The sequence below is a fragment of the Barbus barbus genome (genome assembly GCF_936440315.1).
Source record: "Barbus barbus genome assembly, chromosome: 1".
In the NCBI taxonomy this organism is placed as follows: Eukaryota; Metazoa; Chordata; class Actinopteri; order Cypriniformes; family Cyprinidae; genus Barbus; species Barbus barbus.
This window is the reverse complement of record NC_136729.1, coordinates 41,523,353-41,536,343: the sequence shown is the minus strand read 5'-3', so window position 1 is coordinate 41,536,343 and position 12,991 is coordinate 41,523,353. Positions and strand designations below refer to the sequence as shown.

The following is a 12,991-nucleotide window of genomic DNA, read 5'->3' as shown; positions in this document are numbered from 1 at the left end:
TTTCAGAGAAACTGGAGAAATCTCTGTACGTAAGGGACAAGGCTGAAGACCTTTGTTGGATGCCAGATACGGGCCCTCAGACGACACTGCATCACTCATCGGCATGATTCTGTCATTGACATTACTAAATGGGCCCAAGAATACTTCCAGAAACCACTGTCGGTAAACACAATCCGCTGTGCCATCTGCAGATGCCAACTAAAGCTTTATCATCCAAAAAGGAAGCCATGTGTGAACATGGTCCAGAAGCACCGTGTCCTGTGGGCCAAAGCTCATTTAAAATGGACTGTTTCAAAGTGGAAAAGTGTTCTATGGTCAAACGAGTCCAAATTTGACCTTGTTGTTGGAAATCACGGACGGGGTGCGTAAGTGCATACGGTATAGGCAGCTTGCATGTTTTGGAAGGCACTATAAATGCTGAATGGTATATAAAGGTTTTAGAGCAACATATGCTCCCCTCCAGCTGAAGTGTATTTCAGCAGGACAATGCAAAACCACATACTGCAGCTATTACAACAGCGTGGCTTCGTAGCAGAAGAGTCCAGGTGCTGAATTGGCCTGGTGCAGATCTTTTACCTATAGAGAACATTTGGAGCATCATTAAACGAAAAATACGTCAAAGACGACCACAAACTCTTCAGCAAGGAAAAACCTTCAGCTCCAGAAACTCATAACCTCGATGCCCAGACATCTTCAAACTGTTTTGAAAAGAAGAGGAGATGCTAAACCATGGTAAACATGCCCCCGTCCCAACTATTTTGAGACCTGTAGCAGGCATCAAACCACTGCCACTTCAGGCTGGTTCATCCTCTTTTATTTCATGGAAAAGTCTGCAGGACAGGAACTGGCAGCATAACCTGCCAGATGAGACTTCCTGGTGAAAGCCACGGTATGTGTTGCACCAACAGTCACTTTACACAAAGCCCAGTGGAACAGAGACCACCTCACTGCAGGACCAATAAACCCAGACACACGTACTTATGCTGCTTCTTGCACACAATGCGATTACAGTTTGCTTCAGCAGTTTGCTCAATTAGACATCACACCACTAGAGAAAGCTGCTCGATGGACTGAAGCAGACCACCTGGAGAGCAGCCCAGATTCACAAGCATTAAGGCCTGTATGAGAATAAAAAAAGGTAGGCGAAATGGCTGATGGCTGTAATGGAACAAAAGTCCTGGTAATGAGTGTTAGCGTATAATGCCACTGTATGATTTGTTTACATTGCTCAAGTAATCATGAGTATGTCTAGCAGACTACACACATGCTCAAACATACACTTGACTTCCCAATGTGGAAAACAGTGCTTCTTCGCATAAGCTCACAGAGTCTGGGTCAGGAGCTCACACTGCTCAGACTGAGGAACGGCTCCAAGTATTTACCACAAAATCAGGTGGTGAAACCACTACACCACCCCTGAAAAACAGCCCAAAAATGTATGAGAAGAATTTAAAAGAAACTTCATGTGTCAACTTTATTTAACTGCTGCCCAATGAGGGAATCCATTTAAGAGTCATTCTGTGAAACAGATCAAGAGTTAATAAAACTGCATTGTGCCATATCAAACTAACATTAAAAACACTAATATATATTTGGAAAAACTATTTGGGGGCAGTTTTTTAGTATGTAACTAAGTATGCAACTGATCAAATATGATAGTCATTACTTTTACATTATTGCAAAAGATTTCTATTTCAAATAAATGCTCATCAAAAGAATCTGCGAGTTTCTTGAAAGGTTTAACAAAAAATATTAAGCAACACAATTAGTTTTTCACATTAATAATAATAAGAAATCTATCTTGTACTGTTTTTACTGTATTTTTGATTGAATAAATGCAGCCTTGCTGAGCAGAAGAGACTTATTATTACTTCTAAAATATAATAATTATGTGAGAAAAATGACAGTAATAAAAAAGTCATGAAACTAGCACAGAATTGTTTATAATCAGAATCAACGATTCCTGAAACCTGTGTAGTAATCACTAAACATAATAATAAGAATGATACAGGAATCAGAAATATCACTGCCTGAATTACAAAAACATTCACTACCTGTGTTAAAATTATTTTAGCATATTTTGTTTGCAGTGAATGTCTAAACTTTTAGATTAAGCCTCTGAGTTCTCTGCAATGGTAATAAAGCCAGTATAAAACAATAAAACAGGCAGTTGAGCTGTCCTGCAGGTTGATAAAGAGAGAATGAGCTCATATCCTGGACAGACTATGAATCTGGCAAACAGTTGGAGGCTGGTGAGCTGTGATATCATGTCAGTCTTCCTAAACCACACCTTTTTTCCCCCAACTCAACTCAAGTCACAACAGGATGAAGGGGCAGATGGTCTGTTATTCATCGGGATGTTAAAACACCTTTCCAATGCCAGTTTAATGTGCAGAATTAAGTAAGCCATTTGAAGGTTGGCTTCCAGATGAGAGAAGATACTCTCTGTTGCTTTCAAAACACTGCTTTGTCTGTTTCAGCAATTCACAAAGTCAGCCTCTGACTCAACCAATGGCGTGAGTTTGAGATGCGACAAACTTGTCTGATGAATGGCGATGGACTAGTAAGGGTCCAATGCTTAATACAAGTATTTAAATACTCCTATGAACCATTTTGCAGTTACAGCATGCCTGGCTTGGCTAAACCAGTGCCATTAGGCAACACTGTTCTGGCTTTGATTAAAGTGTGCAGAACAGCCCTTTGTCAGGACTACTGTATATAATTACCATCTTTATTACAAAGAGGTAAATTACACTCTAAAAGTGCTGCATAATTACGCTCCTTCACATCAGAAACGTTAGTGAGCCATTTATTGCACGTATGAAGTGAACTTGTTAAATTATGCTCTCTTTGAATCACTTCAAACACTCGCTAACAATAAGCTGAGCTTGATTCCATGCAGCCTTTCAATGTGTGTGTGTGTGAAGGGGGAAGTTCTCATAATGAACAAGAAAAGAGTCTGATCTTCTAAAATAATCAGATCTGCTGAGTGATGCTGTCTCTGGGCCCTTCGAGGGCCCTTTGAGACAGGTTGTGGAAATGTACAGGAATTTGTATCTTTATGATTTTACGATATATAAGCTTGAGCTGTCAGGTACATTTTGTGCATGAAACATATGAAAAATGATCTGCAGCTATGCATAGGGATATTATGACTCATGTTAAAAGGATAGTTCTCCCAAGAATAAAACAATCTGCATTTATTCACCCTCAGCTCGTTCCAAAGACATCTGTTTATATTCAGAAAAAAAAATCCATCCATCCATGCATCCATTGGGTAGGATTAGCGATGTAGAAAATGGTCATGCAGAATATGTGCTTTATAAGTACTAATAAACAGCCAATATGTTAATATTAGGCATGCAAATAATCAACTAGTTAATAGTGAGAATTGGTGCCTGTACTAAAGTGTTACCAGTAATCCGAGTCTTCTGATAAAAAATGATTGATTTCTATGGATCTAATATGGTAAACATAAGCTGAAATGTCCTTGATATGCACGAACCAATGTGATTTGTTATTGCATGTAAAACTCGCATATTGAGGGTGAGAAAATTATGGCATTTTTAGATGAACTATCCCTTTAAACTTGACCGTACAATGCTTGGGTGGATGCTATGGTGGTGCTTTGCAGTTGCTAGGGTGTTCTGATGACAATAAATCAATTTGTCATAAGAAAGTCCACACAATTCATTATGATTCATTATCAGAAATGGCGCAGGGCGACTTACAGTATGTGTGACTTACGGTATGTTATAGTATGAGCAATAGTAGATGTTTGCCTCACCACACCACAATTAAACTACACTAAACGAGTCAGAGAGTACTCGTCTAATGAGCAACATGTGTCCATGATGTTATATATATAATGATGTCATAGCATACAAAAATCATAGCCCAAAATCAGGGCACATCTTAGATGGAATCTATAAACCACCTAAACGTTTGGTTTATAAAGATCTCAACAAAGGTTTGCCAGCTCATTTAAACGTCATAACATATTCCAGTATTGTTATTGTCTTGGCTTTTTGCAAGCTTACCTTAATGCCCTCGCAGGCTTTGCCTTTCTTGTACTCTTTGTGGCTGGCTCTCTTGTCCAGCTTGCTCCAAAGGGCTTTGGCTTTCCAGCAGGTCACCATGCTCTTCAGGCCGCTGTAGAAGGCGCTGTGCTCCAGAGGGTCAAGCTCCAGGTAACTGCACATAATATTGAAGGCCTGCAGGGTGCTTTTACAGTCAGTGGCCTGAACAAAGTTCTCAAATAGCCGTCCTGCCTGGTTCTTCTCATCTTCGGCTTCACCCATCGTCTATTTTGTGGGAGTGTGGATGCTGTGCTTGTGATATCTTTCTCCTTGCTCCACTGGACAGCTATGCCCACACTTCAGTCTCCTCACTCATGGTGAAATCTGAATAAAAGAATGAAATGTCGATTAATTTTAATATTTAAAAAACAAATGTATAAGCCTTAGCCATTCAAGTTAGGTGAATGACATGGTGCTCATTTAAAAAAATATATATATATATTATTTTGTAGAAAATAATAAGAAAGTAAAAAAATAAATACATACTTTTTTTCTGCCAAATTAAAGGCATGTGATGCGACCAACATTAAATTATGAAAATGTGATTTTTATGAAAATGTTAGTTCACAGTGTAAAATGTCATATGATACACCAAAAAACTATGATGTATATATATATATATATATATATCCAATTTATTATACAGGTAAAATAAAATATATACAATTTCCATATTACTATTGATTAAAAATTTTATAAAAGTTTTTTAAACCATAAATACAAAGATTACATTTCTATTAGATTAGATTTCATTTTTATCTTTGACACTCAATGACGTCATTGCCAGGAAAAACAATATAAAATGCAGTTTTTTTTGTTAATCCACTGCAATTTAGGTTGCCATACTATACTATTGCCTAAGGCAGGAGGCCACACACACTACAGAAACCTACTCCTTCAAATGTTCGTAATCTGATACATTAAAAAAGTACATCAACAACAACAGAAGATGAAATATCTTATTTTTTTGACAGGCATGAAAAAAGCAGAGCCTGTATCGGTTACATCTTAACAGCAGTTTGACGTCAGATACATCGGATAATCCATCCACAGGATCTCACTGTTGAGTGGACATAACAGCTGATTTAACCAGACTGCCAGCCATGCACTTTTGCAGAGAGCATTGAAAAAAACTGTTTATCTTGTGGCTTTGCCCTGCTGAACCGTGAACAGGACAGAGGTGCGCTTTTGCAGGCAGTTGGGGACACGTCACTACCGTGGCACCAAACTCCACTGGTGTGTATTTTTAGTGAACTCCCTTATAAAATTTCAAAGCCCCTCCACTTCCTCAAGATAATAAACACACTTTAAAGACGCCAGAAAACATAAGCACAATAAACCTAACACCACATAAAAAAAGCCCTTTACTGTAATTATACATGCACAGTGTGTGAATATTTCATTAGATAGAAAATGTCTAAATGTTCATAATATGTGCTGTAAATGAAATCATGTCCTGTTTGCATATGAAGATGCCTTGAAAGCACATGAAAGCAGACGTTGTAGGCTTGTTGTGGTAATACTAGACTCATTTTACTGCAGGACATATTTCTCTTTGGGACAGGACATCCCCTTGATTTTGTGGTGAGTCAATGTCTAGCGGTATAAAGGGAAAGACAAGCATATTTGTAGATTTTTAGCTCGTTTTATATTCCTTTCTTTCAAAGTAATCATTATTACTGTAGAACACAGAAGGAGATATTTAGCAGAATGTTCAAGCTGCTCTATTCTATACAACAAAAGTAGATGCTAACGAAACGACAAAACATTCTATCTCAATATTTTCTGAAATTTTGTCAATAATGATAATTAGACAATATTTTGCTTGAGTGTGTTTCGTACTTTTCATATTCTTCTTATTCTGTATAGTGGTTAGTTCACAGCATTAACAGAAATTAACTTAATTACCTTTTTTTATTATTATTTTAACTTCGTTTTAACACGTTTGCCACCTTTAATTGATTTCCAAGGGCCTTTTAATGTTTAAAAAGGCTTTTTTTTCCGAAATCTTATTAGATGCAGAATAACACAATAGGCTGTTACCAATCAAATGAAATCAGTATTTTTGCACTGCAGAAATAGCACAGAAACCGTATCTAAATCAGCATTCAGATGAAGTTACACTGCAATTACAACTGCAAAAATAATAATATGAGATTAATGTCATTTTTAAGGAAATTATGCTTGTAAATATGAAACAAAAACCACAAGCAGGTGTTGACAAGTCACTGTCTTAATGAGTGAGTCACTGAATCATTCGAACAGCTGATTCATTCATGAATGAAGCAAGTGACTTATAAATGAATCACTGAATCATTGATTCATTCAAAAAAGCTGATTCATTCAGGAACGAAACCCCACTGTGTGTTGCACAGACACAACAGCTTTGCTGCACCTTTGTTCAGAACTATTTTCGTTGGCATAACCAAACAAATTTGATAAAATGGTGTCTAAAATGTAACTTACAATAATGCATTCTTGTATAAAATCAATATCCCAACAGCATGCTTGTGTGATATTGCTTAACTATATCTCACAGGAATATAAAGGACAAAATCTCACCATACTGTATATTTAAATTTTGACAATCTAACTGCATTCTGTATCCCTTAGTTTTTTGCAACCTGAGTTACATTTGAATCGTAGACAATACATATTTTTCACTCCTACTGTCAAGCTTCATAAAGGACAACACCATGAAAAGTCGTGTGTGTCACAGTTGTTCAAGGAAGAGTTGAGGCTTGGATCTAGTTGAAGAAGTTTAAATGAATAAACGAAGAATGCCGTCCACTTGAGGAAAACCGCAACAGCTTTACAAACAAATGCAAAGACAACAAATGACAACTCAAGATAAAAAGCCAATATGGAATAACAATAAACTAAACTAGACACAGGTGAACTCAATCTATCACTAAACAAACAAACCAAGCGTTTTAGTAACCAAGGGAACTGAGGAAACAGGAAACAAACACAAAAACCACAGAACCAAATAAACTTCCAAATAACACAAACAATATGTGACAATACGATAGCTTAGCATGAGGAGTAGACTGACATTTAACTGTATTCCCAGAAAAATCTTAAGGCACGAAGTTTGACTATGCAAAAGCTTGAACATTAAGAAAATGAAACAGATGAGGATGAGCCAAACTGTAATTCTCAGGTGAACTATCGCTTTAAAAACAGACACGGAGCTGAAACATGGGCAGTAGTGGATGTATCTCTGCAGTTACCTGAATATTTCAGTGCTTCCATAAAGTCCTTCCTTCCCACTTGTTCCTTATGTATGCATATCATTAATACTGTTATAAACGTGCAGTTCAATTCGGTCTGCATTATGAGGCACGGTGGCAATTGTAGTGAGGCCAGATCTCAGTGCCGGGTGTGATTTTAGGACACTGTTTTGCTAGCGGTGGTCTAAGTGAGGGGATGTGTCAGCTCTTGACATGTGGGTGTTAGACGAACTCCCTCTGGAGACAGACGCGCTAACACTCGCGTACACTGCATTCCAGCAGCCAGAAGCTGAACATAGTTGTGCATCAGACCACACCTCCACAGTCACTCTTATTTATATGAGTGTGAGAACAGGCTCTGCAGAGGCACTGCAACGGACACAACTGAAAAATATGAGACTACAAACACCTTAAATGTGCTGGTTTGTATTTGTATTATGCACCTGATTAAGATGGTCGCACTGCAAAAAGTTGTCAAATCATGTGATCTGCATACCATAAGAGAGCTAAACTGATTTTAAGCTATGTCAGTTCCTTCTGAATATGTGATATATTTTTATCGATATGTTCAGAATTAAATAATACTCGCTTAAAGGGATAGTTCACCCAAAAATGAAAATTCTGCCATTACTTACCCTATCACATACGTAAACAACATATGCACCGTATGTACAAGGATACATTGTTTACGTTCAGATCAAAGCGTAAACAACGTAAACAGTGTATGCGTGTACGGAGCTGCTGACACAGAGCAGCATACGTTGTTTACGTATGTGATACTCTCCAAAATGGCGCTATAGGATGACACGTAGGAGACGAATTGTTGAATAAAGTCGTTATTTTTGTTTTCTTTGTGCACAAAAAGTATTCTCGTAGCTGCATAAAATTACGGTTGAACCACTGATGTCACATGGATTATTTTAACAATCTCCTTGCTACGTTTCTGAGCCATGATCGTGTAAGGACCCTTGATGTCTATGGGAGGGTCAGAGAGCTCTCGGAATGCATCAAAAAATATCTTAATTTGTGTTCCGAAGATGAACGATGGTCTTATGGGTTTGGAACGACATGAGGGTGAGTCATTAATGACAGAATTTTTATTTTTGGGTGAACTATCCCTTTAATGCAAAAAAAAAAAAAACAGTATGTGAAAGAGTGCACATTATGCAACGATATATCATTCAAATCGGTCCATTCAAACCAAGAACAAGAACTGTAAGGATAAATATATTAGCGTCCACTCCACTTGTTAAAGTTTGTTGGATTCTGATTGGCTGTCAATGTTTTTTTTGTACATCAGCTAAAAAAAACATTCTGAAAGTGACTCCAATGTTATCATTCCTCTGTGCCATAATCATTGTAGTTTTTCTGTGGACTTTTTTCTAATTTAGAATTTTTATCGTCTTCTGTGTAAACGGCCGTTTATGTTTGTAACATGACCTCATTATGTTGCATGTTTAATTCAGTGGGTGGCATTTAGTTCATATTAGAAATAAGATACTTTAGATTTTAAATCACGTGTTATGTAAAATAAGTGTCCACAAAAAAGAAAAGGAAAATTGTTTTAAAAATCAAATTTAAGATGCATGTGCAAAGTTCTTGCACAATTTGTATTCATGTTGTTTTTATGCAGTTTCCAACAAATATTTAAATGTAAAAACTGTAAAAATGTGATATGGTGCAATCATCAAGTAAATCATTACGTTTTTTTTACACCTTGAATGCATGCGAGTGTACATATTAATCAGCATATTTTCAAAAAGCTTTTTCACAATATTTTTTTAATATCTTTTAAATATCACTACTGCATCACATAATTATAATAAAGTGTTTTGGGATTGTTGTATAGCAAAACATTTTACAAGCCATTACCACATGACTTCAATTTGGCCGACAATTTCTTCTTCTTCTTTTTTTGAAAACAATTATACTATTTTGTATCAAAACTGCATCACTGCTTATTATTTTTTGGAAAATAATAAAATAGATTATGCCACACTACATAGTTTTCTTTTCAAGATCCTTTAATCAGGCTTTATTCTTCATTATGCTTTCAGGACTGTTGGACAACCCTAATTTTTTTACTTTATGCCCTGCGAATAATCAAAAGCTTGTATTGTTGTATCTCTGTTGTATACTGCACAATTGTGGTAAATGTAAGTTATCCAGGTTTCCAATGCATGCACAAAATACTGCAGAAATAATAAGAATACAATGTTAGTATGCTAATCCAACATAACCGGAGACTTTCAGCTGAATTATTTTATTACAAAAAAGCTTGTGTTAAAGCATCATAAAAACGCAACCGCTTCGCCACAATAGCAGCTACTGCATCCAAACCCAAAACAACTATAATATGTGGTCATTTTAGTATGTCTGCCTGGAAGGCTAAATTAAAATTTGTCAATAACTATAACTGAGCGGCTGGCATGTCAGACTTCACGGATGGAAGAAAATAGCTATTAGATCCATCTGTTGAGGCATTCCTCTTGAGCAGTGGAAGGTAGCACACACTGTCCCTCCATTTGCTCTTTCAGCTGAATCTGTATTGTGCTGACTTACTTACCATGATTTCACCATCTGACAGAATGGAAAGGGCCACTGCGGGCAGACGGCACTAACCCACAGAACACCAGTAAAATGTGCACACATATCCCTGCATGCACACACAAGAGGGGAAAAAACATTACTGGGAATAATTGTGGCAGTGCACTTATTAAAATGCTATCAAGTCTGCCCTTTAATGTGTTGATGGGAATTCCAGTGATGTTAAATATATCCTACAGTAATACCTCTGCCTCAGATGCCATCTATTTCTTCCTACCAGGGCCGCGTTATCCTAATGGGCAACATGGGCTGCAGCCCAGGGCCCCGAACACTAGGGGACCCCCGAGTCTATTCTATTTTGCATCTTATATAGGATTGCCAACCGTTCCGTTTAATATGGAATCATCCCGTATTTGTTCAGTTTGTTCCGTATTTGCAGGCTGTATGACCACCTAGACTATACAAATAACAAATAAATTATACTTTTTCCATAGTATTGTTTGAATTGCGAACGTAGCTGCTCAAGGAAGGCTTTAAGACCAAGCGGAATCTTCTGCCGCCTATCGCTCCCGCTTCACAGCGAGTAAGACTCGTGTTTTATTCTGCAAATCAGTTTGGTCGAATGCAAAGACATGATTATTAATCGTAAGCACAACATCCAGCTAGAAAACATACTATCTACCTTTTACTATTTGCAATAGGTGGACCAAAGCTGCGTTAGCCCAGGGCCCCGCAAAGGCTATTACTATTACATTTCAAGTTGTGTGTTATGAATGAACATGAAAATTAATTGTAAAAAAAATATTGTAATATTGTAAAATATTATCACAAATTTAAATAAATGTTTTCTATTATGTCAATGTAAAAAAGTACTTTTGAGTGTGTATCAATACAGTAGGCAAGCTTTGGTACATATACATCATCATTGCATCTTTAACAGCTCGCTCTGTTGCGTAGTTATGCGTGCATCCTGTCATGATTTAAACTGCCCTGTCAATCATCTTGTCACAGTTAACATCATCCAAATTTCGTTTAATTTCCTACCATGGTGGAGAGAAATGAAGAGGCAAGTTGATCTGCCAATTGCACAACTTTCATGCCGAGAACTGTCCAATATAACTGTCAAATAGATCTTTATAAAAGTTCACAATGTTGTTGCAGAGGAAATATAAGGTTTAATGAATATGTTTTTAATCAGATTAGATATTGATTATTAATCTTGCATATCTGCCATGTTTGTAGTTTTTAACAGATTTTTTGATGTGTGTTTGTAGTTCTAATCAAATCCTCATCCAACGCGCAATGGTTTGTGGGCAATATTAGCCATTATAATGTGCACAGATCTGCACTTCGAATTTCCACCAGAGATAGAATCAGAATCAGAATCGGAATGAGCTTTATTGGCCAGGTATGTTTATACATACAAGGAATTTTTTTTAGTGACAGAAGCTCCACAGTGCAACAGAAAGACAGCAACAGGACAGGACACAGATAATAAAGAATAATACAAATATCCAAATAGGCAATGTACAAAACAGCAAAAACACAATATATAATATAGACAATTATGTGTGTACAGGTCTGATATGTGCAAATTTGAAATGAAAAAGTAAGCAAGTGTGTAGATTAAATGATAGAGTTGTGTGTTCCGTGTTTTATTGTCGAGTGTTCATGAGATGGATTGCCTGAGGGAAGAAACTGTTCCTGTGTCTGGTCGTTCTTGTGCTTAGAGCTCTGTAGCATCGACCAGACGGTAACAGTTCAAAGATGAAGTGTGCTGGATGTGAGGGGTCCAGAGTGATTTCACCAGCCCTTTTGCTCACTCTAGATAAGTACAGTTCTTGGAGAGTGGGGAGGGTTGCACCAATGATTCGCTCAGCAGTCCGGACTACCCTCCGTAGTCTTCTGAGGTCAGCCGAGGTAGCTGAGCTGAACCAGACAGTTATTGAAGTGCAGAGGATGGATTCAATGATGGCAGAGTAGAACTGTTTCAGTAACTTCCTCAGCTGGTGAAGGAAGTACAACCTCTGCTGGGCCTTTTTCACAATAGAGTCAATGTGATTGTCCCACTTCAGGTCCTGAGAGATGGTGGTGCCCAGGAATCTGAATGACTCCACTGCAGTCACAGTGCTGTTCATGATGGTGAGTGGGGGGAGTGCTGGGATTTTCTCCTGAAGTCCACAATCATCTCCAGAGTTTTGAGCGTGTTAAGCTCCAGGTTGTTAAGACTGCACCAGACAGCCAGCTCCTTAACCTCCTGTCTTGTCACCGTCCTGGATGAGGCCGATCAGTGTGGTGTCATCTGCAAACTTCAGGAGCTTGACAGAGGGGTCTTTAGATGTGCAGTCATTGGTGTAGAGAGAGAAGAGCAATGGGCAGAGAACGCAGCCAGTGCTGATGGTAGGAGTGCTGGACGTGGATTTACCAAGCTTTACTAACTGCTGTCTGTTTATCAGGAAGCTGGTGATCCACTGACAGACGGAGGTGGGGACGGAGAGCCGAGACAGTTTATTCTGAAGGGTGTCCGTGATGATACTAAACCATTACTAAATACTAAACCATTGGGGTATCGTTTTCGGATACTCATTTCAACATACGATTTGGGACACACTAATTCTAATTTTGAATACTATTTAGGATGGATAGTATGCAAATTAGGAAACAGAAACTGTCTTGTGGGAGGCTAAGTTCCAATCATGCACAGTGACTCAAACGCATAATGAGAATGAATGAATTACCACTTTTTTATTCTTCTACTCAATACAATCAACTACTTTGAGCATTAGGGTTTACAGAGATATATTTAAAAGACAATCAAATCATACATTAATCATATATGAGACACTGTTTTCATGTTTGGAGCCAATTTGATGAACTTAAGTCACAGTCCACACCATTTATTACATGAAAACTTTGTGTTTGATTTCATAGGGAACAGAGTCCAATAAGACACAGTCTGCCAGCTAGCAAATGACTGAAAGAAAAACAGATCCCAGGCATGAAACGTGTAGTTTGCTGTTGTTGCTGTAAAGAGCTTCCAATTATCAGACCAAACAAAAGGAAGCTGATGTCAGTGAGGAAACAGAGGGAAAGCTGGGAGCTGAACGTAACAGACTTAATTGCCACCCTATA

General features: G+C 37.8%; 1 protein-coding gene across 9 annotated transcripts in view; it reads right to left on the bottom strand.

Moving 5' to 3' along the window:
- LOC306874232 (F-actin-monooxygenase MICAL2-like) overlaps positions 1-12,991 on the bottom strand; it is a 65,505-nt gene that overhangs the window by 46,100 nt on the left and 6,414 nt on the right. For all 9 annotated transcript variants that reach the window (XM_079424123.1, XM_079424122.1, XM_079424126.1 and 6 more), the window contains exon 2: positions 4,041-4,403. In XM_079424123.1, the coding sequence (XP_079280249.1) occupies positions 4,041-4,301 (261 nt within the window). In that variant the 5' untranslated portion in view covers positions 4,302-4,403. The remainder of the gene's footprint in view (positions 1-4,040; positions 4,404-12,991) is intronic.